The sequence below is a fragment of the Lithobates pipiens genome, unplaced genomic scaffold, assembly GCF_037356315.1.
Source record: "Lithobates pipiens isolate NorthernLeopardFrog02 unplaced genomic scaffold, aLitPip1_a1.2 Scaffold_16, whole genome shotgun sequence".
Lineage (NCBI taxonomy): Eukaryota > Metazoa > Chordata > Amphibia > Anura > Ranidae > Lithobates > Lithobates pipiens.
The window spans coordinates 346,143,730-346,171,685 of NW_027507748.1; the positions used below are offsets into that span (position 1 = coordinate 346,143,730).

Below are 27,956 nucleotides of genomic sequence, written 5' to 3' on the forward strand. Positions count from 1 at the left end.
CTTGTACGAAAACGTTACACATTAAAAAAGGAAAATAGTTCTGTTCCTGTACAAGACAAAATTTGGAGTTTGTACAGTCGGAATTGGCCAACAACAGTTGTGTACATACACACTACGAGAATCGTACAAAAGTTCCTCCGAAAATGCTTGCCCGATTTCCTTATAGCACGTACTAGGTTTGTCCCACTACCAACTTTTTAAGACCGAGTACAAGTACTTTCTCCTCTCCCTCCCCTTAAGTATTCGCGGATACCGATTATGTATACTTTTTTTTTTCAATGTCATGTGACAGCTGCACTGAGGAGTGGACTGTGTCAGTTTTTTTTTTTTTTTTTTACAATTTTTATGTTTCAACCCTGTTGGGTGGTGGGGTGGGGGCTTGGATGAGATGTCAGGGGTCTAAACAGACCCCTGACATCTCCCCTTTGAGACAGGGAAAGGAACTGAGGAATCTCTTTCTCAGCAGCTGCACTGAAAATGAATGGATAGCAGACAGCAGCTCAATTCCATTCATAAACTGAAGCATTGTAAACAGTTTACAATGCTCAGTTATGAATGGACAGAGTCAGTGATCACAGAGTGTGCATTCAGAAAAGGAAGGAGCTGGTAAATTAAATATTTACCAGCTCCTTACTCTGCTCTCCATCATGAAAGATCTTGGGGGGGGGGGGGGAAGCAGAAGGAGCCACAGGGGACACTCAGGGATGAGCGGTGCAGCAGTGGGGAAAGTTGTAATCACCTGTCTCCCAGTGTGGCTTTCAATAAAACAGCTGAAAGGCATGGAGGGGAGAAAAGCGGCTGTCAGCCGCTTTATTGCAAGCCACACAGGGAGATCAGTAATTTTAACTTTCCTCACCACCACATCGATCATCCCCAAGTGGCCAGGTATCAGATTAAGTATCAAGAGCATTTGCAGGAGTACAAGTACTCCTGCAAATGCTTGGTATAGGCACTGATACTAGCATCGGTATCGGGACAACCCTAGTGCGTATGCGCCTTAAGAGGTTAATGGTAATGTAAATATTTTTCCTAATCTTTTTTCCTGCAAGCTTGCTCCTTTTGTGAGACCAATCCCCTAAAATGCCCTCTATTCCAGTGATCCTGAAATCTATGCAAGGATGACCTGCTCAAAAGAATTAAGGAAGTAATTCACCACAACTTTTTCCCTAGCACAGTTGAACTTTTAAAAAGGTCAACTCCTTTTGTGGAAATAAAAAATAAATGTATATAGCGTATACAATTGGCACACAGGTCATATTGTAAATGCATGTTCTTAAAAACCTTTTCCCTTTCAATCTGTTGCTCTGTAATTTTCTGTAAAATGCAATATGGCAACCTGGTGGCGTTCTGTACACAGATGGTGTAGAGAATGCTCCCCAGATGTGTAACTGGCTTACTGATTTTCCATAAATCTGTATTATAATATAAATCAGATTTTGAACATTCAAATTTTAAGACTTAAAAAGGAGAAGTCCAGCCTGAGCTTGTTTGGCAGGGCTTCTCCAATGGATCACAGAAGTGCAATTCGTTTTGCACTGCTGTGACCTGTTTTCAGCAGAGAGCAGCCTGAAGTTCCTTCTCTGCTGACATAAATTAGTCACATAAATCAGTCCAGGCACCAAGTCTTTCTGACAATAAAGTCTGGATCCGCCAGGTACCTGGACTGATGCTCAACTCAGTGAGCCGCTGAGAGCCTGAGATGGCTCCCGGCCCTTTCACAGCACTGGGGGGGGGGGTGACAGGTGACAGGCAGCAGCTCTCTGCTCGGGGAGCTGAGAACCGAGCCATTGGCGATGTTCGATCACGCGGTTCTCAGTGCAGAGGCGCCTAGGGACAGATGCAGCATTGGTTCGATGTTACCTAGGCAAGTATGATTGGGGGGGGGGGGGGGGGGGTTGGGGGAAACAAACAAACATACTTCTCTTTTAACTGCCCACCTTGCAGTTTTGTCAAGATGCTTCTTTAATGGTAAATTTTTCAAGTTATACAGTTAGGTGGGCGGTTAATGTAGTTTGCAGCATGTTGCCATTGCTTTTATGTATGCATGCTCCTTTGCAGTGGCCCAGCATGTAAACTAGTATCAATATTAAAGTGTTCTTGAAAACATTAAGGCTGGGTTCACACTATTGCAAACTGGATGTGGGTTTCTCTGTGGGGAGAAGCACACTAAAACAGCTCAGTGTAAGAGATCCCCACATCAACATTGCTTGTGTTGATGCCGGGATCTGGCAGTCATTTGAACAAGGCGGAAAAACAAAACAAAACACGCATGCACGTACCCAACTTAAATTTGGAGGTCAGCCGCTAACGTTAAGGGTCCTTTCACACGGGGCAGATCAGTGATGATACGCCCCGTGGATATCCGCTTGCACAGCGGTGATCACCGGAGCGATCTCCACTGAGCAGACAGAGGACAGGTCCGTCTCTGCACACTGCACAGAGACGGACCTGTCACAGCGCCGCTCTCCCCTATGGGAGATCGGGTGACGACGGGCCGTCATCACCCGATCCGATGACGGATGGAAAAATAGCTTATTCCTCAGTTACATTTTTTAGGATGGGAGCAGGTAGGATGTCAGCGGACAAGTCACCGCCGACATCCGACGCTCCATAGACCTCTATGGAGCATCCGTTCAGGTCCGTCTGAAAAACTGACAGGCGGACCCGAACGGATCGTCTGTGTGAAAGGAGCCTAAACCTGTTCTCAGCCACAGTCTCAATGTAACCCTGTAAAGAAAACAAAAACTATATACTTACCATTTCTGAAGCCAATCCGGTCCAGTCTCCAGATGTGGCTGCTGTGTATAGAGAGAAAAACCAACAGCTGTGCAACGCACCAGAAGTGACCTCATCCGAGTTACTATGGGACTTCCCTTCCCAGCTGCCTCTCCTGCATACACATGCCGCTGACAGCAAAACAGGCAAGTATAACAATCTCTTCTTAGCATTAGATAAAGTGGAAGTTTAGCCAAAACCTAAGACATGAGCCACTGCATGTGTAAGACAAGTGCAGAACAGAGGTGGTAGTAGGTTAAGTAATAGCATTGGGAGACATTGCATGAAGTTGGGGGGGGGGGGGGGGGGGGGGGATGGTGAAGATTTAACTTGTCTCTTCTACGCATCACAGAAGTGCAATCTCACCATTCCACATTTAGGTCCCACACCTAGTCTACTGGTCCCATAGCACCTTCTGTGTGCATGGAAATTTGCCACACAGTCATGAAAATCTGAATTTACACAGGAAGCAGCAGGGGGTGGGAAATGCATGCATAACAGCAAAATTAGCATGGTATACTGCAATAATCAGTGTGCATGAAATAACCCTTTCACAAAAAATTATAATTTTCTGGAAATAAGCAACCCGTTAAATGGTGAAGTTCTAAATAGGGTTTCAACCGATACCGGCATCAGTGCCAATACTAAGCTTTTGCATAAGTACTAGTACTCGTGCAAATGCTTCAATACCCGAAACCGATACCTTTCTTGCTCGGTTCCATCATCTGCCAGCAGGATTTCCCCACTAAAAGCTGAAGTGTAAAGAAAAAGAATGACAGAAATTATAGGTTAAGGATGCAGTGGCCCCGCTTCTTAACAACCGATGACATTTCAGCTGTAGGTGGAATTCCCCTCTCCACTGTCTCCTTCTCCCCTCCTGCCAGCTGTCCCTTCTGCCCCCATCTCCTCCCCCACCGCTCATACCAGCATTCGGTAATGAACATATATTTGTCGATCAGAATTGCTCATAAAGAGAGACTCTCACCCCAGGTAATTTTATTTCAACCATTTCAAAATGACATTAGAGGCACAATATTATATAAAGGCTATGTGTTACTTCATTCAAACCCTCGCCACCCAAAGAGCTAGGAGTTGCATGTACAGTCTGACAAACACTCGGACCAATTTATAAAAACTAGAGCCAAAGAGAAATAGGGCTGCTGCTTAGAGCAACCAATTACCTTTTGGGTTTCATTCCCCAAACTGAAATGAGAGAAAACCAAAACATTAAACTGGTAGAAACAAGCATCAGCTCCAGTTCCCATAAAATCAGTCTGCCTATACATTACTTTTCATGCGAAAAAAAAAATAGAAAAAAAAAATTAAAATAAAAAAAACCTTCTTTTGAACACTCCAACTTCTGGTAGATATTTTTGTACAAACGCAATAAAACAATGCTTTTCTGTAGCAAACAAAAACATATGCAAATTGAAAAAAAAAGCTTGCATTTTAGAATTAGTCTCAGAAGGGTGCAGTTATGTATACATCAGGTTACAATCACTATTCACTACGTACACCACAGTTACAGTCTGTATGGTCCTTTATTTGTATATCCTTTTTTGAGGCTCCTCCCAATATAGGGGGAAAAAAAAAAAAAAAAAACTCAACATAATTGTAGTGCATCAAACAAGGCAAAGATAATCCAAACTAAACTCCAAGAATGTCCTTGTATCAGAAGCCTCGGACATAGGAACACTAATGGAGATTCCTGAAGCAAAAAAAAAAAAAAAAAAAAAACTGTTGGATTACAGTCGGTTTTCTTGAGAGGAGCAGTCCTTGAACAAAGTCTGTGCAGTGAAAAAAATAATTAAAATAAAAAGTGTGAAGGCAGCCAGCAATGACGTTAAAATTCTCTGGATGACACAATGTGAAGAAAAACTGATATTAATAACATGGCACCTCACAGGTGGCAAGAATGTAGAGCAGCCGTAAACCCAAAGTGGAAACTGGTACCCAGACGGCAAAGTGAACAATTCAAGACACATCTGTAACAAAAAAAACAAAAAAAAAAAAAGTTTAATACAGTATACAGGCAAGAGCAATAGTACAACAATTGGACAGTGTGTGTGAGAATATATATATATATATATATATATATATATATATATATATATATATATATATATATATATATATATAAAGTCTACTAGTGAAGTATTATTATACAGGATTTATATAGACCCAACAGTATGTGCAGCGCTTAGGAGTTTGTCAACCTAAACAAAAAACAAAAACAAAAAAAGAAGCAGATTAACTACTTAAGGACTGGAAGGTTCTACTCCGTTAACCACTTGCCGACCGCTGCACGCTGATGAACGTCCCTACTTTGGTGAAGGATATAGTTATGGCAGCAGCTAGCTGCCATAACCCCGGTATCCACACGTTCGGCTGCAAGATAAATATGGTCCCTGTGGCGGACTTTTATCACTGCAATCGGTAGAGCGAGAGCAATAATTCTAGCCCTAGACCTCCTCTAACTCAAAACATGCAACCGGCAGAATTTTTTTTAATCGTCGCCTATGGAGATTTTTGAGGGCAAAAGTTTGACAAGTTTATGCAAGTTTCAGTGGGTGGGCTCACTGCATGGACACAGTGATCCATGTTCCTGATTAGCAGGAACACAAGATCAGTGTCCATGCCTGACAGAACAGCGGTCTGCCTTGTTTACATAGGCAGATTGCCGTTCCCTCTCTGGGGAACGATCGTCAGGTTCTGGCGGACAATGGGTCAGCCGGACCTGCCGATTGGCTCCCCACGTGGCCAACAAGTGCACGCCACCTAGTGGCCATTGCACGGGACAACTTACAGCAGGGGTCTTCAAACTATGGCCCTCCAGTTGTTCAGGAACTACAATTCCCATCCTGCCTAGTCATGTCTGAATGTTTTACAATGCCTCATGGGATGTGTAGTTCCGCAAGAGCCGGAGGGCCATAGTTTGAGGATCCCCGACTTGCAGGTATGTAGTTTCACGCAGCCGTGCCACCTTGCTGCAGTACAGCTGCAGCGAGTGGTCGGCAAGTGGTTAAACAGTACAGTGCTTGTGCGGTCTATTCTGCTCCTCTCTAAAGTGTAAAATACCAGTCTGATCCTGCCACTTTGTGTCCCCCTCTCTGACCACGATAATCATGGCTGCCAAGCCCTGACTACAGTGGTCAATTTATGTCCCACCATCATCCGCAGCTCTCCTCTCTCGCCCTACTTCCTGCCAGCTCCTTGTCCGTGTGTCTGCCCTGCCACCGCCATTAGCAGAAATAAAATATTAGAAATGGTCACTGCAAGCCCCTCTATTACAGCTAGGCATACCACGCTGTATTAGTGTTTCATTAAAACGAGGCATGTAAATACCCTTTTAGAAGAGCCATCTTCAGGGGCCGAGTGGTCACGTGACCTCCTGGCTTTTGCTCCCAATGATACTAATAATTGGACGCTATTCCTCCCCCCAATCCCAAATTTAGTGGTTTATTCCCACTGATGACAAGAAAATGTCCAAAAACCGGCCCCAAAAGCCTGAGAGTTTGGAGACCCCCTGTGCTATAGGATTTCATGCATACCAATCAATATACACCTATTTGGATTTTTTTTTTTTTTTTTACCAACGTAGCAGAATTCAGTTTGGCCTAAATTTATGACGTCATACGACTGTGTTTAAGTTTTATATTTTTTAATTTGGGTACAGCACTGCATGACCGTGCAATTACCAGTTAAGGCAGCACTAAATGGCAAAAAATGGCCTGGTCACGAAGGGGTAAAATCTTCCGGAGTGCAAGTAGTAAACCCCCCCCACACACACACACACACACACACCTCCAGGTGGGATCGAATTAAAACCCGACACTGACAACGTGTTTAAATCAATGCACTTTATCCCCATTTCTACTTCAATATTTCACAAATCACTGACCTAGGTTCCCGATGAAGTGGTCAATTAGAATTAGAGGAGACCATGTTGCAACTGGCAAAATCATAAGCATTGAAAGCCCTTCTATTCTGAACAAAATATATTCTGAATCAAAGCACTCGTTAATATATTGAGTGGCATTTATCTTTATAGCATATTTGCTGTGTTTACTTCTCATCTCCATAAGATCTGAAAAACGCAAGTTTCAGCTTTGGTTTAAAAGCTATTGTCAAAGCACTTTCTGAAAATGACATGTCACCATGCGTTTTTTTTTGTCAAAGCTTAATTATTATTATACAGGATTTATATAGCGCCAACAGTTTGCGCAGTGCTTTTAATTGATCAAGCTGAAGTTAGAAGCTGCTTGGCTACCATGCACAGCTACACCAGATTTGGCACTCTCCAGTTTTAGTGAATCAACCCTAAGTGTGCTGTGAAAAATACCCATCTTGTGCTCTGTTCCAGTGATCTTCACTGGCAAGTGCCACACAGGCTATGAAAAATGTCCCTTGTCGATCAATCTTCAAAATGTGCATGTGCATGATGGCCTATCCATTCCTATGCAGGAGCTGTATTGTGCTAGATAAGTGGCAGTCTTATGCCGCATACACACGATCAAACAATCCGGTGGAAAAGTCCGGCGAACTCAAGTCCGCCGGACAATCCCCCCGTGTGTAGCCTCCGGCTAACTTTTTTTTTTTACCCAAAAGGACGGCGGACTTAGAAAGTAGTTTTGCACTCCAATCTTCCCGTCGGACTCGCATTTCGGCAGACAATCCGGCCGTTGGTATGCCAGTCCGCCGTAGTTTTGAAATGAGTGGACTTTTCCCGCGCGGAGAAAAGTCCGCTCATTTTGAGCGAGTCTCCAGGTAGAGTCACCACCGCCCTCTTGTCCCCCTCTTCGGGGGTCTTGTCCCCCCTCTTCGGTTCTTCTTGCCAGGCCACCACGCCTTCTTCTAGCTCTTTTACAGGCAGTGGCCCGATCTTCTGTCGCCGCCTTCTGTTCTTCTCTTCAGATGTTGCCTCGTCGCATCCTCCGCTCACAATGGCACGGACACGACGCAACTTATATAGGGACATCACCGGATGATGTCCCCGCCCATTATGGTATCACAGTCCCAGAGGATTTTTCGGCGTAGGGATTCCCCTTTAAGTTCATACCAGGTGACGGGGCCAGCGACGCCTCCTTCGCTGGCCCTGGCTACCTGGAGACGTGCTCAAAATGAGCGGACTTTCCTCCGCGTGTGTGGGCGAGTCCGTTCATTTCAAAAGTACGGCGGATAGTCCGCCGGACTTAGTATGCCGTATTAGTCTGCTGAAAAAGTGCCGTGTGTGGGCAAGTAGCCCGTTCGGAAAGTCCGGCAGACAGTCCGGCGGGAAGTCCACCAGACTAAGTCCGCTACGTGTGTACGCGGCATAAGAAGCAGAAGCTAGCAGAAAATTCTAAAAACAACATGCTTTGTATAAAAATTGTTCCAAAAAAATGAAAGTTTCCTTTTAAATAGGGTTGCACTGATACCACTTTAAGACCGAGGACAAGTACCAATACTTTTTTTTTCCCACATACTCGCCAATACCGATTACGGATATTTTTTTTTAATGTCATGTGACAGTGGCACTAATATGCAGCCTTGATGATGCATGGACTGTAGGGATGCACCAAAATTTCGGCCGCCGAAACATATCGGCCGAAAATGCCCTTTTCGGCAATTTGCCGAAAGGAAAAAACGGCTGATAATTGAGCCGAAAATGGGGCGGGGCATGGGGCAGAACTCCGCCCCCTCCCCGCGTGCCTCCCATGATGGGGGTGAATAGCGCAGGACTGATGCAGCCAGCGATGTCCCTCTGCAGTGAAGAGAGCCGTTTGGTTGAATAGAGCGCCGGGAACATCACAGCTTTAATTTCAATATCTGTGTGTTCCCCGTCGTGCGCCGTCACACACAGCCCCTCCCCCTTGTCCAGGCACTTTGATAGACAGATCACCCGTCCAATCTGGACAGGTGATCTGTCTATCAAAGTTCCCCGGACAAGGGGGAGGGGCTGTGTGTGACGGCGCACGACGGGGAACACACAGCTATTGAAATTAAAGCTGTGATGTTCCCGGCGCTCTATTCAACCAAACGGCTCTCTTCACTGCAGAGGGACATCGCTGGCTGCATCAGTCCTGCGCTATTCACCCCCATCATGGGAGGCACCAGGGGTGGGGAGGGGGCAACACTGGCTGCATCACAGGGGGCAACACTGGCTGCATCACTGGGGGCAACACTGGCTGCATCACTGGGGGCAACACTGGCTGCATCACTGGGGGCAACACTGGCTGCATCACTGGGGGCAACACTGGCTGCATCACTGGGGGCAACACTGGCTGCATCACTGGGGGCAACACTGGCTGCATCACTGGGGGCAACACTGGCTGCATCACTGGGGGCAACACTGGCTGCATCACTGGGGGCAACACTGGCTGCACTTATCTCTTTTATCAGGTCGCCAGTCTCTGACCACCTCCTGTACCGTGTCGCCAGTCTCTGACCACCTCCTGTACCGTGTCGCCAGTCTCTGACCACCTCCTGTACCGTGTCGCCAGTCTCTGACCACCTCCTGTACCGTGTCGCCAGTCTCTGACCACCTCCTGTACCGTGTCGCCAGTCTCTGACCACTTCCTGTACCGTGTCGCCAGTCTCTGACCACCTCCTGTACCGTGTCGCCAGTCTCTGACCACCTCCTGTACCGTGTCGCCAGCCTCTGACCACCTCCTGTACCGTGTCCCCAGTCTCTGACCATCTACTGTATAAAAATATTTTTTGAAAACAGTCATTTTCGGTATCGGTGCTGTTTCGGTTTTCGGCCTAGTGTATTTTTCATTTTCGGTATCGGTTTCGGCACCAAAAAACCCATTCGGTGCATCCCTAATGGACTGTGTCAGCAGTTTTATTTTTTTACAATTATTTTTTACAAATGCTTTTTTTGGGAGGGGGGTGGGTGGACAGTGTCACTGCGTTTTTTATTTTTTAAATTACTGTTACAATTTAACCTTTTACATATTTATTACAATTCTTTAATTTTATCAACCCTGTGGGGGGGGGGGGGGGGGGGGCTTTGGTAAGATATCAGGGGTCTTACATCTCCCTTCTGAGACACAGAAAGGGACTGGGGACAGATTCCCCAGTCCCTTTCTCAGCAGCCTCAGCTGCACTGGAGATGAATGAACATGAGACAGCGGCTCCTCTCCATTCATAAACCGAAGTATCGTAAACACAGCATGCTCAGTTATGAATGAACAGAGTCAGTGATCACTGACTGTTCATTTGGAATAGGAAGGAGCCGACAGATTTACTGGCTCTTCTTTCCTCCGCTCTCTATCCTGAAAGATTGACACGGGGGGACATGAGCGAGGAACCGGAGCGTAGGATATGGAAGGGGGGGACCAGAGGAGCCCGGAAGAGGACACAGAGGGGGATTGAAGGAGTATACAGGGAGAGTCAGGGGGTGATCGGTGCTGGGGGGGGAGGAGAAGCAGCTGTCAGCGCTTGAAACTTCCCCCACCGCCGCACCAATCACCCCCTAACTGTCCAGGTATCGGATAAAGCATCGGAGCATTTGCCTGAGTACAAGTACTCGGGCAAATACTCGGTATCGGCACTGATACTAGTATCAGTGCAACCCTACTTTTAGACCAATAGTGTCAAAAAAAAAAAAAAACACAAAAACACACCACACACACTCACTCTCAACTTACAACTTGTAGGCCTTGTTCCGTACCGCCGCATAATCTGATCATGTGTGAATTTCACAAAGGATTCATATTGTTCTAGGTAAAAAGACGACAGAAGTATAAAATTAGACAGTTAAATAAGGATTTGATACATCAACCTCAGACACACCAAGTAGATTTTCTTTCTGGGTTTTAGAATATTTGGTGGATAAAATAAAAAAGTATAATCTCACACAAAAAAGGAGGGAAATGTCAGCAGTCAGGAAGTAGTGAATGGCTACTGCTCAAAATTGAAATGTAGGTTTTAGATGGACTAAGCTTCCAAAATAATAAAAATAAATGTTAAAAACGCCAATGAAATCCATTGGCAAAATTACTGATCTAAAATTCTAAGCAGTGTTATCAGCCCCACCAATGTTCTGAAGGGCTGCCATCAACTCAGGAGCTTAGGAGTTCACTGGATTTCAGGTAGATCACTAGATATTTTTCTGCATAAGCAAGATTTTTGAAGGAATAAAACATAGGGTAATGTGTTCCAGAAATTACTTGCATTGTGTTTTTTTTTGCCCAGATATACAACTTTAAGAACCCACCAAGACACCCATCAATACTCACTTCAACAGCACAATGTCTGGGGCAGCCATTCTTATCCTCTTATTAGTAGCTCACAAGAACAGGCCTACAGTAGAAAGCCTGACTTGCATGTTTATTCCAGGTCAGTAACAAGCCAAGTAGTTAAGCAAGGGATAAAAGGCCTGAAGCATGCATCATAAATGGCAGCTTCCATATTTCTGTCCTGATAGCTTTACTGAACCATTCAAAAGTGCCCATTACAATGTAAAGGAGAAAGAGTGGCATCTATTAGAAATATACCATGTTAAAAACAAATTTGTTCAACTATACCCCACCCTAAAACAGTCATACGACACATCACATATTAGGTGTTAAATGCCAAGCTCACTTTAAAATTAAATACATGTTTTTTGCATGTATATAAAAAAATAAAAAGTGCATTTATTTTTATTTCTCGGGAGCCTGCAGAGCATTGCACAAATCATTAGTGGATCGTGAGTGTACTGCCAGGCTCCTGCAGACACTACAGCTTTTTTGCCCTTATCGCGTGGCCCTTAGTGGCTTTCAATTAAAAAACACTCATCAGGGACCTCACAGTCCAATGAGTACTCCAAGTCCTCTGCTGCAGTGGAAGACAGGACATATAGTTCAATCATTCACAGATTCCTGTGAATGAATAACATGGCTGTGTTAACGCGGAGCCCCGCACAGCCATGCCGTTCTTAAAATGCGACAGTGGGCACTCTTGAGCGATACTCAGACCTTGTCAGATATCCACGAGTAGCACTAAGGTGGGCAGTTGAGTGCTTGAAGGCATATTATTTACCCACGGTTCAGTTTACAGTGTTATGGTTCATTATTATGATGCATTCCGAAACCTATTTTTGCTACCAAGGACCATCTAGCGACATTAATTCCTCCATTCATCATTGTCAATGAAGGACTATAAAAACTGGAAAAAATTTCAAGCAATGCATGGGCAGGCTGGTTGTACAGAAGTCGATCTACTGCTCGACTTCTGTACAACCAGCCTGTGGGGTTTTTCCCCGACTGATCAGTGCCACCGACACTGATCGGTCTATTTTGATGGTGGAAAGTCTCACTGCTGTCTAAATACAATAGCTCAGTGGGAATGATTCCCCCATCCACACCGAGTGTGTGGAAGGGGAATCAGGTGGTGTTTTTTTTTTTTTAATATATATATATATATATATATATATATATATATATATATATATATATATATATATATATATATATATATATATATATATATATATATATATAAAAATGAACAGAAGGGGAAATCCAAATCAAATACATTTTTGGTGTGACCACCCTTTGCATTCAAAACAGCATCAATTCTTCTAGGTACACTTGCACCAAGTTTTTGAAGGACCGACGCAGGTAGATGGTTTTCAAAGATCTATAGATATTCTGTGGATGTAAGCTGACTCAAATCCTTTCCATCGCTTCATCCCAGACAAACTTGTTGATGTTGAGATCAGGGCTCTACTTCCAGGGCTACTTATTCTTTTTTTACACTGAAGATAGTTCCTAATGATATTGGCTGCATGTTCAGGGTTGTTCTGCTGCAGAATACATTTGGGGCTAATCACACACCTCCATGATGGTATGGCATAATGGGTAAGTATCTGCCTATATTTCTCAGCATCGAGGACATCGATGATTCTGACCAAATCTCCAATTCCATTTGCAGAAATGCAGCCCCACACTTGCAAGAAACTTCCACAATGCTTCACTGTTACCCGACTCATTATTATGCCACACCAGTCTTTTGGTGAACTGCCTCCTGCTACAGACAAAGGTTTCAGATTTTGACTCATCAGTCTAGAGCACCCATTGCCTTTTTTCTGCACCCCAGTTCATATATATTCATGCATAAACGAGTTGCTTAGCTTTGTTTCCAAGTTGGAGGTATGGCTTTTTGGCCGCATTTCTTCCATGAAGACCATTTCTGACCAGACTTCTCTGCACAGTAGATGGGTATACCTGGGTCCCACTGGTTGCCGCCAGTTGTGTTGATGGCACTGGTGGACATCTTCCAATGTCAAAGGGAAGCATGTTGTGTCTTTCATCTGGTGCATTGTTTCCTTTGTCAACCACTGTGTCTACAGTCCTCAATGTTGCAGGTTTCTTTGTGCTTCTGCAAAGGAGTTTTGACAGCACATCTTTATACCCCAGTCTACGTTGAAGTCTTTGCCTGGGAGAGACCTTACTGATGCTTGGGTTTTGTTGCTGTGCTCAGTCTTGGCAAGGTGTATGACCTATGACATGAAACCATTTTCCACAACCTCACCTTAGTAGCAGAGTTTGGCTGTTCCTCACCCAGTTTTAAGCCTCCTAAACAGCATTTTGTTTGACCGTTTCAACCTACATATGAAATTGATGATCATTGGCACCTGCTTGGTAGAACTGGTTAATCATGCCCTTGACTTATGGTATAAAATCCCTGACGTTGTGCAAGTGCAAGATGCAAAAGGGGTAGTCACACCAAATATGGATTTGATTTACTTTACATTCTGTAAATTAATAAAAGACAAAACAAGTAAAATATATATTTTTGAAAGCATTCCTACTTTACAGCATTTCGTCACACCTGCCTAAAGCTTTTGCACAGTACTGCAATTCTGCTCCCAGTGCTGATTGTTTGCCTTACCTTGTAATAATGGTCTCACATGTTGTGCTGCAGCTTGTGGTATTATGGCTGATTGATTCCCCCATCACCATGCATTAATCCACCTACTTTGTCATTATTGACCAGTAGGAGAAGAAACTTCTTGTTTCAGGTCACATGCATGCCTAGCAATTTCACTGTGTTAAATCACAAATACATATCACATCACTTTTATAAAAACACCCATGCCTCTGCCATCATGGTAGGCTCTGTAAAAGAGAAGTATGGGGGGCTAGTTCTCCTGGGGGTTGTCACAGGAGTGCACTTTTGCTCTCTTGTGACCCAGAGTCAGCCAATAGCAAAGCTGCTTCAGGATCCCAACAATGTGTGTGTGTGTGTTACACCAATCCTAGACTAAGACCCAGGGATTGTGGGATATACATTTCTTCACAGGAAGGGTGGATTCTTAGACTGCGGACAGAGATAATGAATTAACCTGTGCAGTGCCATGCCGCATGCCTTACGTTCCAAACAGACACATTTTTGACAAAGAAATGTGATGGTTTACTCCTCTACAGACTTTGTACAGGCCAACAAATGAGACACCATGGAACTACATAATCAATGCACATCTTATGCAGGTGAAAAAAAACACAAGGTGTCCGTAAGGAAGGTTTAAATGCCTTTAAAAAGTAACACTGAAGGCAAAAAGATTTTTTTTATCAATTTGCATAGAGTAATAGAAGTATATAGCCCCTCTCTCAATTTATTTTCCATATGTGTTACATTAGTGAGTTTTCACTTCCTGTACTATAGCTATAATAAGAAGTGAAGGGAAATCCCTGATAATCACAAGGACAGCAGAAATAATATCCCCATTGGTAGATTTGCATTCCTGTTCTGGAGACCCTCAAAATGTGTTTTCACTTTCAGTGAAACCAGGACAAGTAGAGAGGGTACATTGCAAAAAAATTAAATATACCAAACACCAACCCACCACATTTTGCCTTCAGTTATACCACAATCATTTACAATGCATTGTAGCTTGAAAAATATGTACAAAAAAAAAAAAAAAAAAAAGCACAAACATGGCAAAAAACACCAACCTTCTAGTTTTGTGTTTAGAATCTGCTCATATTCTTCCCTAATCTTGTCTTCGTGGTCCTTCAGTAGACGTTCACACAGAATTCCTACTTGTCGTAAGCTGAATGTTGGTTGGTCTTTCTTCACCACTGAACCTGCACAGCAATGGAGTTGGGAGATGGGCTCAGTTTTACTTTACCAGTATTCTTAACTACCAAAAACACTCAACATGGAGACTAAAAACACCAATGGTCAAAAACCATGCAAAGTGCATGGAGAGACCACATCCACCATGTTTAAGTGAGCTAGTAATTACAGGAGATAACAGGGTAATCTAGCATTTTTATTATTAGCCAACAGAGAAAAATTGTCATCCGTTTCATCATATGTTTTTTCAGCTTTTAGATTTTTGTTTGGGAAGGGTTATGGATTGAGGTTAATTTATTATATTATACATGTATTATTTATTTATTCATATTAGGTTTAATTTGTTTTATTGTTAGGTTACATTCATTTTTTTATTGATTATTAATAACCATTTTTTAAATGACTGCATTTGCATGCAGTGCATTTCTATGGAGGGAAAAAAATAAAAAAATAAAAAAAAACACAAAAGCAGCAATCTGGTCAAATGGGGTTACAAAAGCAACTCCAAAACTTTGAACTTCAGGTGACTTGGAGTGGAGATGTGAAGCACCATAGAGAATAGATTTTTTTTTTCTCCCCAAGCACTTTGGAGCTTCGAACTACAAAACGCTCAGGTGGGGCCTTAGCGTTTGGATACAGATGTGCAAACTATACCCCTGAGATATGCTGCGCGCTCATAAATGGTTTGAAATTTGTCAGGTTCCACAGGGATCGGCTGAATTTCAATCATCTATGGCTGTTCCCATTCGTGAGAAGTTAATCTAAAAATGACGGAAATTTTTGTTAGATTGGCGCCACGGTGCCAATCGGTGTATTCTGACAGAGGATTCCGAATACAATAACACTATGGGGAGGGTTCTTCTATCCACCTAGATTGCATGGATGGGGGAATTTGTTTTTTTGATCAGCCTATTGAAAAAAAAAAAAAAAGAAAAAAAAGACCCATGTATGCACAATACAGGGCACGTATACACCTTCCTGCCCAGGCCAAATTTTCAGCACAATTTGAATGACAATTTCACAGTCATGCAACACTGAACCCAAACAAATTTTTTAGCATTTTTTTCCCCACAACTAGAGCTCTCTTTTGGTGGTATTTGATCACCACTGTGAGTTTTATTTTTTGCGCTGCAAATAAAAAATAAATAGATCAAAATTTGGGGGGGGGGAGTACGTTTTTGTTTCCGCTACAAAAGGTTGTAAATAAGCACCGTATTTTTCCATAACTCAACTCCCCCCCCAAATAAAATGTCTCAGAGGCTTATGGTACGACTACTGACCCGGTACTCTGCCGCCATGTTACAATATTGGGTCGGCGCGGACGTCTCCTTGCAGGCGCCAGACGATCTCCCGCTGGGCCTGGCACTTAAAGACAGAGCAGCCCGAGAGGCTGAATGGAGTACGGCGGCCGATCTGTCTTCCGCCTGTCATTCGGATGCATATAGAATGTCAGTCTGTGTGATGTGGAGGCGACACAGGTAAGGCTGCATTACATGGCACTAATCAGACTGCATTTTATTGGCACTGGTCAAGCTGCATTTCATGGGTACTGGTAAATATTTTAGTACACCATTTATTTCAGAATATATTTTTTTCTTGTTTTCCTCCTAAAACCTAGGTGCGTCTTATGTAGCAAAAAAGATGGAAAGTTTTCTCCTTTTCTGATGGGCACTGATATACAGCACTAATTAGGAGGCACTGGCAGGCATCCAATGATTGACATCCTGGGTGGGCTCTAGTGGGCTTACCTGGTGGCCACCCTTGGGGGGGGGGGCTACACTGATAATCAGCACAGACCCCCCCTAACAGGAGAGCACAGACCCCCCCCAACAGGAGAGCAGCCGATTGGCTCTCCTCTACTCACGTCTGTCAGAGCGAGTAGAGGAAAACCCGATACACAGCTTTTACGTCAGAGGCTCTTTACCTCAATCAGAGATGCGGTGTGTCAGACTGACTCTGCATGAGTTCGTGTCTTGTCCTGCTGGACGTCATATGACGCTGAGTCAGGAAAACAGAACCACTTTCCGACTGTCTGGAAACAACGCCTCCTGCCACTAGGTCAGCTCAGCAGTTAGAGAATCACTGGCATAACCACACCACACACAATACGGGCTTATGGAATATTGCTGCAGCCATAAGCCTGGTATTGCACTTCCTGCCGTGGAAGTCTTAAATATAGCCTGGCAAGGAAGTTGTTAATTTCCATTATCCTCCTTTATTGGACTTTGACAGTGCCTATTACCTGGTGAGGCTGGAGCTGTGAGAGATGTACTGGCTTGAACCTCACTGGAGTGTCCATTTTCACTTTGGCTGAAACTTCCTTCTAGCTGCCGTCGTCTATGGTAGCGTGTATATTCCTCTCTCAGGTTCTGAAAGATTTGTTCTTGAAAACAAACAAAAACTGTAAATAAGCAACTGCCACATACAAACCTACTAGAGCAATAAGCCCTAAAAGAAAAAAATAAACCATTTGGGAAATACTGTGCCCCACATAAAAGAACATTCAACTTAAATGAAATATTGCAATATACGGTACAGCTACATGGATAGACAGATTAATGCAAAATATGTAAAGGTTAGGTTCTGGAAACAGTCCTTGAAAGATCCACATGGCAATCACTGAAGGCTGTCAATCTGTTGGGTCATTCAAAATGAAATTACATTTTCAGACCTCTTAATTTCTGTGTGACCCAGCACTGTACAAAGCATGTACCCGACCTTCCCCTGCAGCTTTAAAAAGAGAATTCCAGGTTTCCTTTAAATACATGTGGGCCAGTTTGGACCGCACAAGTGATCCGTTTGCCAGAACTGGCTGCTGCTTAGGCTGTAAAACTGTAGTAGCTTATGCTGTGTACAATAAGCGGTGCCGAGACGTAGCAATGGAAAATGCTAGGACTCTTTCAGGAATGGTTCCCTTTATTCTTAACAGTAAATATGTTAAAAAAGGAGTTCCACACAAAAGTGGAACTTCTGCTTTAAATACTTCCGACCCCGACATGCCACACTTGGCATGTAATTTTTTTTTCTGGGGGGGGAGGGGGGTGCCTAATTTTGACAGATTCCCAGCTCCCGCAAGTCCGTCCCTGCAATCTCCTGAGACACATCACAGGTCCCAGAAGATTGCATGGCCACTGAGGAGGCGCAGCTCGCAAAGGGTTAAAGCCGAGTACCCACACTTGTGATGCCGGAGCCAGAGAGAACAGAGTGTTCAGGTAGCCACATAGCTGGACCGTGGGACAGGTGAGTGTGTGTTTATTAAAAGTCAGCAGCTACACTTAATAAACACAAAACCGAGTGAAACTGCACTTTAAATAGTTCATACATGTATAAAACGCCTTCCTTCTGGTCCAACATAAGATCACACAGATAAAACACAACAGACTGAAAAAAATAAATAAAAAATAAATAAATAAATAACAGTGAATTGACATGTGCAAGGTCAAAACCTGAAATATGGGGGCTGCAATTGGCCACAGGCGCTTTAAGCTTTAAGGTGCAGGCTTCTTACTCACATTTGAGCTTTACTATCTTGTGGGATCTGGGTTATAAAGTCAGGTTTGTTTTTTTATCTTAATGCATTAAGATAAAACCTGTGTGCAGCAGCCCCCCTAATACTTACCTGAGCTTCATCTCGATCCAGCGATGTTGCAGGAGACTCTGCTACCCAGGACTCTCCCACCTCATTGGCCGAGACAGCAGCACGGCACCATTGGCTCCTGCCAAAGTCAGCGAGCCAATGAGGAGAGAGGGGGCAGGGCCAAACCGCAACTCCTAACCCTCTTGTATTTAAATTGTACGGTAACTGTACTGTGTCAATTTATATTGTCAAGTCCGGTCAAACGGGTGTCCATATAAATCCTATATAATGATAATACCATCTGAAGTCAATTGTCTGGGTTTTTCTTAGAGGTCGACCGATATTTGCCGTTTTTTAATTAATCGGCATCGGCCGATTGAGCTGATAAAAAGGCCGATTTAGAACTACAGCGGGACTTGGAAATGACTTCTGTAATAGAAAATCTTCCGGGGCTGAAGTGGTAAAAAAAACAACAAAAAAAAAAAACACACCACACACAGCCATCAGATCTAATTGGTAAGCTGCAGTATAGTATAAAATAGTTACATTTTTGGGGTATAATGGAGCTTTAATAGGCAACAGTTATTGGTGTAGTTTTTTTTTTTTTCATAAGCAATATTGGAACTACACCCTTTACAGGAAGTAAAACAATTGTCCAACAACACATCTTAGTATTTTTTTTTTTTTTTTTTTTTATTAGTCGGGATTTCCAGACCTTTGCAAATTGTTCTCCACTTATGTGGTATGTGCCAGACTCGCATTTCAAATTCACCAAGCTATGGCTTGAGAGCAATAAGGCAAAGAGTGTCAAGGCCAGATGTGCAAGGCTGAGCAGTATGCAGCACCCCAGTCTTGGATATTTAACTGGCTTCTTAGGGGTTGATGTCAGTGCCTCATCTTTTCACCTATCACAACATAGCAGCATACACTAGTGGCTATGCAAAATCTCAGGCCTTTAAGGAGCCAATCACACTATTGTACACGTTACCATAATGCACAGCAACACACATTTTGTAAACAGTACTCCAACTCACCCTAAAAAAGGGCATCTGCAGCATACCACATTGCTGGAAATAAAGCTTGCCCCATTTGGCATGCACTCATGTCATCAATTTTAAACAAGTTGGGTTTTGCAGCACAGTCATTGTGGCAGGTAATGCCCTGCCCCCAATGTAACAGGCCACACAAAAGCACACGCTAGACGTTGCTATAAAGAATGGTAGTAGCCCAAAAAGGTTAGGAACCTCTGTTCTAATGTGTGTGCAGGCAGAAAGAAGCCTTTTATAAGTGTCATAGTTTCCTAACACATCATGGAATGTTTACGACCTACATTTATCAAAGTGAATACAGAGAGTCCAGCTGTAAAAACATGCTAGGAGAGATGGAATCACCATTATCACCACCCCATACTGCTATACCAGCTACTCTGAATAAGCCATTGAAAAGCTGGATCACATGAAAAGAGGGGCTAAGCTCTGGACAATAACCTGACAACCATGGGGGGGAGGGACACACAACCATAATCAAGAAACAACCTACTAAACAAAAGTGCAAAAAAAAAAAAAAAAAAACACATTCACAAGCTCTGCAACAGTATTGTCATCCATTAGAAATTCTAATCTAGCAGTGTACCTAATTTTGGTGCTGTGCTAGAGAAAGACAAATTTGGATTTCTTTCATTTTAGGTGGAGTAGGAGAGAAAAACAAAAAAGAAAACAAACAAAATGAAACTACAAAAGCACAGTTTTAGAACTCTACAATGAATAGCCCCACCCTAAAAATCAGGCAGAGAAAAAAGGTCTCAAGAGAAGTTGCTTCCCCTGCAGACTTTTACCTATAGGTATTGAAAATATCTCTTAAGAGTCGGTTCACACTGAGGCAGCACGACTTGCTCATGACAGCAGCGGCGACTTGCAAATTGACTTCTATATAGAAGTCAATGCAAGTCGCCCCCAAAGTAGTACAGGAACCTTTCTCCAAGTCGGAACGACTTGAGTTGCTCCTATTAGAACGGTTCTATTGTACAGAACGGGATGCGACTTGTCAGGCAGCTAAGTCACCTGACAAGTCGTCCCTGTGTGAACCAGCTGTACAGTTTAGGAGATATTTTCAATGCATGCAGCCAGTGACATCACTGCCGCATACGCTCTGAAGGATTTCTGAACCCATGCTGTAAATGGCGGCTCCCATGCGCATGCACCGAAGCGACGCCATCATGACAGCGTCAGAGCCCTCGAACCCAGAAGAAGCTCCGGCAAAGATGTCAGCTGCGACAATGGTGTGTTGGGACCGCTGCAACAGCTTCGTTCTAAGGTAGGTATTTCATAATGAGCTAGTGTGCGATGAATACTAGCTCATTATGCCTTGTCTTGTAGGGTCTTTTTTTTGTCAGAAGTTTACACCCTCTTTAGGCAGCCAATAAATGGTTCTGCGTTTTTTTTGTTTTTTCAACCAGCGGGTTGAACACAAATACTGACCCAATGTAAATGGGGGGGGGGATATCACTCCTGATGAGCTATTGTATTCAGACAGCAGGAGGGAGACTAACCCACCCAACAGGCTACAACCACTGTCCCCATACATGGATCAAAATCCCTGCTGAACCCCACTTCCTTCTCAAGGTCTATTCTCTCATAGCTCTCGGTAAAGGCACATCTCTGGATCAATACAGGACACAGGTAGGCGTTTTGGGGGGGGGGGGGGGGGCACGCTACTATTAGAAGGTTTTTTTTACATTAATGCAGAAAATAAATTAAGAGGAAAAAAAAACAAACACATGTGCTTTTACAACCACTTCAAGGGCTCAGGCACATCAGCCTGCAGGCTAAGCCCCAATTCACACTTGAGAATGTTATGCAATTCCTGGCAATACCGAAGATGAAGAACTGCATGCTGTACACATTTTTCAAGTGCTCCAACTTAACATGCGATTCTAGGTCATGGGCAAAAAAAAAAAAAAAAAAAACACACACACACACACTTCTAAATAGCCTGCCTACATTCATATGCTAAAGGCATCATTCACATTGGCACGCAGCCTTGGAACAGCACAAATAGCCGCTGGTTTGTCTTTCTTATCCTAGCACTGAGCTGCGTATAAGAAGCCTATATAAGTGAATGGTAACATTTGTAGGGACCCATACAGCGTGGTACCACACAGACAGCTACATGACCTCTGATGTAGCTGTTCTCATCAAACTAGGCTATATGGCCACCTACAACCGATGTGTCTCCATTCACTTATACAGGCTGCCTGCATGCAGCTCAGCGCTAGTACAAACAGATGAACAAAACGTGTGTAAGTGCTTGTGTGAATGAGGGCTAAGACAAACAGTGTATGTTTTATAGGGGCATTGCATTACTTTCTCACTAGTTACTCTAAATATTAGAATTTTGCACTAATGCAACTGAAAGCACTGGCCATGGTTGCAGGTGCTTGCAGAGCAGCCCTATTTACTAGTATACATCATGCTTGGCAGGTGCTACGGCCATAAAAAGCGACAGGGAGGTAGAACTCCTGCCACGGTCATGAAGCAAAGCATTGTGGCTGCAGCATACAGCCTTGGCTGCTGCTGAAGCTCTGCTGGTTGAGGGACTGGCTGAGATTCAAACCATGTATGGGTAAGCCGACTGTACCAAAGTTGATAGATTAACTTGGGTACAACCAGCCTGTCAGATTTCTCATGCGATTATTGCAAGCGGCTACAGCTACCACTGCATGTCTCCCAGCCAGGGTGGCACCCCCTGCCGGGAGAACACAATAGATTCGCAGGTGGGATTTTCCCACCAACACCGACTGTGTTGATGGGGGAATTAAATTATTTTCTTTACTGCGATCCTGCAGAAATCTCTTCTGGGTTCTTGCAGCTAGCCCCATGACACCACATATACACCGAAGGGGGTCATCACTGGACTGGCTGTAAAAATGAGACAACACAGCTGCCCTTCTACACAATGAGCAGTAGAGATCTTGGTGGCCTCCTTGGATGTGCGATGTCTGCATTTCAGGAGGCTGCAGGAAACGAAAGCAGGACATGTTATGCAATTTTCTTTCCTTCCACCACCCCTGCCCTCCTGCCCGTACAGCAAGCAGTTCGCTATGGGGGGCACCTGAGCCAAGCCGCAGCTCTGGGTGTCCATTCAGACACTGAGCCACGGTTCTGCCCCGCCTCTCCTCATTGGCTAAATTACTTTGACAGCAGCGGGAGCCAATAGAGCCACTGCTGTGTCTCTGCCAATCAGAAGGGAGAGGTGGTTGAGGCACTCCTGGACATTGCTGGATCGAGATGGGGTTCAGGTAAATATTAGATGGGGGGGGGGGGGGGGGGGGGCTGCTGGACACAGAATGTTTTTTTTAACTTAATGCATTAAGATAAAAAAGAAAAAAAAACCTTCTGCCTTTGCAACCACTTTAAGCCGAATTTTGATTCATTCATGACTGGCTTAAAGTGGTTGTAAACTCTTACAACACATCATCACCTACAGGTAAGCCTATATTAAGGCTTACGTGTAGGTGCTGTAAATATCTCCTAAACCTACATGGTTTAGGAGATATTTACAATTCCCCATACGAGGATTTCTTTGGCGCATGTTAGAAGGGTCACAGCGTGCCGTTTTCATTAGATGACATCCCGTGACTGGCAGCGCAGGGATAATGTCAGGCAACTCTGGCCAGTCACAGAGCCGTAGTCTGTGACCCCAGAAAGGAAGATGGACGCTTCCAGCCGGCGAGGAAAATCGGGGACATCGCTGGCTCCTGTGTCAGGTAAGTGACACGTAATGGGCTACTATGTGATGCATAGTAGCCCATTATGCTTTGCCTTTGCAGGGAAACAAAGAGGAAGTAAACCCATCAGGGTTTACTTCCTCTTTAAGCTGAATTTGGTCCATGACCAGCTTAAGCCGAATTTGGTCCATGACCAGCTGGAAGTTGCACCTTTGATCCACGTATGACTGGCTTAAAGCGGAAGCTCTGCTGCCACACATTTGGCACCTTTTGCCACACATTTGGCACCTTTTGGGGCGGGGTGGCAGGTAACTGGTTTTGATGGCAAACTGGGCCGGAAGTTCGGCCCCCTACTCTTTCCGAGACACTTCACAGGTCCCAGAAGACTGCGGCCCATTCACAGAGCGCAGCGTGCATTTGTAGTAGGAAACCAGCTGTGAAGCTGCAAGGCTTCACTGCCGGTTTCCCTTAGTCAAGATAGCAGTGCCAGCACCTGATTGAAGAATCAGCTCGAGTGAGTAGCTTTGTTAAAGCTCTATGAACGCTGGTCAAAGCCCTTGTCACTAAATAAAATGGTTAGCTTACAGTCCTGTTTTTCTTCAAAAATGATACCTCCATGTAGCTACAGTGGTGCTTCAAAGCCTACATAGAAGTCTATGGCAAAGCTTGCTTGAAGCCCCACCGAAGGCTCATTGAAGCTCCACCAAAAGCAAGGTGTAAACAGGACTGTAAGCTAACCATTTTATTTAGTGACGGGGGCTTTGACTGGCATTCAGAGAGCTTTAACAAAGCGTTTCCGAAGCCATGTTTTGAAGCAAGTGTAAACTAGCCGTTAGACGTCAGTTTTTTCCTAGACCAGAAACAAGGGTGTGCGAGGATGTTTTGTCCATAAAGATAAAAAAAATGAAGTAAATAAAAATCTACATATGGGAAAGGAGGGGGGGTTAGAAAAAGTGGGTGGAGAGGGTGACGGGTTATGGAAATGTCACAAAATGAGGCCTCGATCTAGTCTATGCACTGCAGCACGTTGCGATGAGGTGACATGGTTTGCACTAAAGACGCAGTCATGATGGATCCTTAGGCACCTGAACGTACAGGCAATTTATTTATTTTTTCCCCCAATACGGTCTTGCAATGATCCTGTGCTGATCTATGTGGATTAACAGACATGATGTGAATAAGCCCTCATTTCCAGGACAATGGCCTGCCCCAGCTACACTACCTGAGAGGGGACTGCAGTGCCAGTCTGTTGGTTTTGTATTGATCTATGGCACAGTAGAGAATAAATGAAAGTGATGGGCCCCTGTGTGTGCCCGGGAGCCGCTATGATGTCATTCTATAAAACAATTGAGCTGATTTAATAAAGCAGTGGAGCCATGTATTGTGCCGATGATCAGGACTGGGCCTCTGATGGGGTGATCGGCCTATAATGGAGCGATCGGCCTATGCTGGGGTGAACAATACTCCCCCTCCCCAACACACAAAGACAAACGGATACGTACCCGGGGTGAGCCGGCGGTCCCCACCCAGCGGCTGCAGAGAGGACTGCGGGCCTAGCGGACTGTCGGGCCTCAGGCCGCACCTCTGGGGGGACGGGTTGGCGGGGGATCCCGGGAGAGGGGTGCACCGACGGCGCTTCGGAGACTGAGGGCTCATCAGGGCCTCGAACTCCATAGAGCGCTTTAATGTCGCTCCGCAGGCCATTGTCGCTCTGATCTATCCCAGTCAGGTCGCACAGAAATCTACCGAGTGGCCGGAGGAGGAGGAAGGCCGGTACAAGGCGCCGATCGGTAGTCTCAGCTTCTCCTTTCCGATAAGTTCACACCACAGCAATGGCGACTCCTCCCCGGCAACCGGCCAACTGCCGCGATGGTGACGTCACGAACCGGCCGGAACCACTCCAACAATGGCAGGGGAAGCTCGATCCTCCACTCTTGTGGGTGCTAGAAAGCCGTGTGGGTGGAGGCTGTCCGATGTTTGTGTGCTGCGGGGAGAATCCGAGTCATATGAGAGGGAGACGGGCCAGGCTCAGAGATTAGGTGGCATCCTGTCTGTGGCCGAATGGCATGTTCCAATACAAATGCTAATTCTGCAGAGGCAGAGGTCACAGGGGGCTTCTCAGGAGAGACAAGAGGATATGGTTGGATAAGGGGGGAGAATCAAAAAGTGTGAAGGGGTGCATGGCCAGGAAGTGAGGAGAGAGTGTTCCTGAGGGAGATAGTGGGTGGCCAGCAATTGTGGAGTGCTTAACAAATGGGGGCAAAGACTGTTTACCTAGCAAGTGGACAAGGTGTCTGTGAAAATAGGTGACATGAATTGGGGGTGTCTATGACCAACAAGTGGGGTGAGGTTTCCTATTACCGACAAGTGAGGCGAGGTTCCGTATTACCGACAAGTGAGGCGAGGTTCCGTATTACCGACAAGTGAGGCGAGGTTCCGTATTACCGACAAGTGAGGCGAGGTTCCGTATTACCGACAAGTGAGGCGAGGTTCCGTATTACCGACAAGTGAGGCGAGGTTCCGTATTACCGACAAGTGAGGCGAGGTTCCGTATTACCGACAAGTGAGGCGAGGTTCCGTATTACCGACAAGTGAGGCGAGGTTCCGTATTACCGACAAGTGAGGCGAGGTTCCGTATTACCAACAAGTGAGGCAAGGTTCCGTATTACCAACAAGTGAGGTTTCATATTACCAAAAAGTGAGGTTCCGTATTAGCAACAAGTGGGGTGAGGTGAGGTTCCCTATAACCAACAAGTGGGGTGAGGTTCCCTATAACCAACAATTGGGGTGAGGAGGGCATACCTATCTATGACCAACAGATGAAGGGAAAAAGGGTGTCTATGACCAACAAGTGGGGTGAGGAGTGGATTTATACCTAATAAAAGGCGGGGGGCGCCTGCCCTAGGTGACGCATCTAGGGGGGGTGCTGTCCCCACGCACACTGTAAACCGCTGCTCTAAGGGTGTCACTGATGCCGATCAAGTGTAATGGACAGTCAGGTCTTCCTCCTAGTCCTGCCTAGTGTCCAAACAACCTTTGTCTTTTCTGCATGAGGTATCCCAGAGAAAGGGAGGCTTCAAAGGGGGGTGCAGAGGAGGCCCTGGACTGGGGGGGGGGAATCAGAGGAGACCCTAGACTTGGGGGATGCAGAGGAGGACCTAGCCTTGGGGGGGGGGGGGGGTGAAGAGGAGCCCTGACCTGGAGGAGGGGAGTGCAGAGGAGACCCTGGACTAGAAGAGGAGTACACCAGAGGCCCTAGACTGGGGGGGGGGGGGGTGTGGAGGAGGTTCTGAACTTGAAAAGTGGGATTGATAAAGGACCTGGATTCAGAGAGGGTGCAGAGAAGGCTCTTAACTTGGGGTCGGCTGTAAAGGAGTCCTTTGACTAGGAGAGGAATGCAGAGGAGGCCATGAAATGGGGGGGGTATGCAGAGGAGGCTATTGACAAGGAAATAGTGGTTGGTGTGGCAAAGGCTCCTGGATGAGGGGGGTACAAGGGAGATACTGGACTAGGTGAGGGGGTGCCTGGATATCCCAGATTAGGCAAGGGGGTGTCTGGAGGCCCTGGACTATGAGAGGGGGATCATGGAGGCCCTCTGGAGTAGGAAAGAGGGTGCCTGGAGGGCCTTCCAGTTTTAGGCAGAAAGAGCCTGGATTTAAAGCCTGGGCTGAGGAACAGCCTGCCTTGGCCCTGGAGGGTGAAGTCACTATATAAAATAGGGACATTTATCAATTGTCACAAGTAATGCCAAACAGGAGCAGAGAGAAGGGTCATGTGATAGAGTTTATAACTTCTCCTGTTGATCACATCAGTGCAGATTGCTTTGCACTCCTGTTACCCATTTTTGGCTGATGTCACAGAGTCGGTCCAGGCTGGAGAAAGATCTCAACCATATAATTGGGATCTGCTCACATGTCTGGACCGCCACCCAGCTTAGCCTCTCAGCAAGCCGCTAAGAGCCTGAGCCGGAAACTTCAGTGTTTCTCACGGGGGGGTCGCAGAGCAGACAGAGAGCCAGAGACTGACAGCCATTAGCTCTCTGCTCAGGGAATACCGGGAACTGAGTGATCAGCTGTTTGATTACTCGGTTCTCAGCCTTAGAGCCAGCAGGGGACAGATGCAGCATCTACCTAGGTAAGTATGATTCATAAATGAAATTCCCATTCTTCTATTTTAATTACCCAACATCTCCTCTATCTGGCCCACATGGCCATTAGGCTTCATTCGCATGGAGCATATGCTTCCATACCCTGTGTGATGGCCGTGTACGTGGGGATACTTGGCGTTCTGTGCAGACAGTCCAGTCAAAGTCTATAGGGACGCGGCAGCTGCATGGACATAGTCAAATGTCAATATCTGACATGCATATAGGAAGGGGTGCATGTATCCAAACGCACAGTGTCTGCATTTGGATCTGTGCACCCACTTCTCTAGGTGAAGCTCTCCGGTGGATGCAGATGCAGCAAAAAGTGGCTCAGCATACAGGACCTGTCTGAATGAACCCTTTATCAAAACTGGAGCAGACAGAATTTGAAACAGCTGTGCATGGCAATCAATCAGCTCGTAGCTTTAATTTTTAAAGCTGAACGAGCTGAAGATAGAAGCTGATTGGTTGCCATGCACAGCTGTTCCAAATTCTGACTGCACCAGTTTTGATAAATTCCCTTCGCTGTGTGTTATATTTCTTACTCCTGACTACTGCATTCTAAGTTCAGCACATTCTTTGTTAACCCCTTGCCGACCGTCTAATGCCGATATACTTCGACAGAAGGGCATATACATTAACGACCTGTACATTGCCCTTTAAGACACGGCATTGTGGGCCGA

General features: G+C 45.1%; 1 protein-coding gene across 1 annotated transcript; it reads right to left on the reverse strand.

Annotated features, from left to right (window-relative positions):
• Window positions 1-3,754: 3,754 nt before the first annotated feature.
• AKIRIN1 (akirin 1) lies at window positions 3,755-25,066 on the reverse strand. The gene is made up of 5 exons (XM_077481831.1): window positions 24,632-25,066; window positions 17,069-17,209; window positions 14,703-14,834; window positions 10,410-10,481; window positions 3,755-4,760 (listed from the first exon to the last, which is right to left on the reverse strand). The coding sequence occupies exons 1-5, from the start codon at window positions 24,831-24,833 to the stop codon at window positions 4,750-4,752; spliced, it is 558 nt and encodes a 185-aa protein (XP_077337957.1). The 5' UTR covers window positions 24,834-25,066; the 3' UTR covers window positions 3,755-4,749.
• Window positions 25,067-27,956: the final 2,890 nt, after the last annotated feature.

What these genes read in the sequence shown, in the direction of transcription:
- AKIRIN1 (XM_077481831.1), bottom strand. Translation starts at nt 24,833, where the DNA reads ATGGCCTGCGGAGCGACATTAAAGCGCTCTATGGAGTTCGAGGCCCTG. An exon ending in GGACCGCCGGCTCACCCCGG is followed by an intron (nt 17,210 to 24,631) that starts GTACGTATCCGT and finishes TTTGTTTTCAAG; the next exon opens with AACAAATCTTTCAGAACCTG. An exon ending in TCTAAACACAAAACTAGAAG is followed by an intron (nt 10,482 to 14,702) that starts GTTGGTGTTTTT and finishes CTTTTTACCTAG; the next exon opens with AACAATATGAATCCTTTGTG.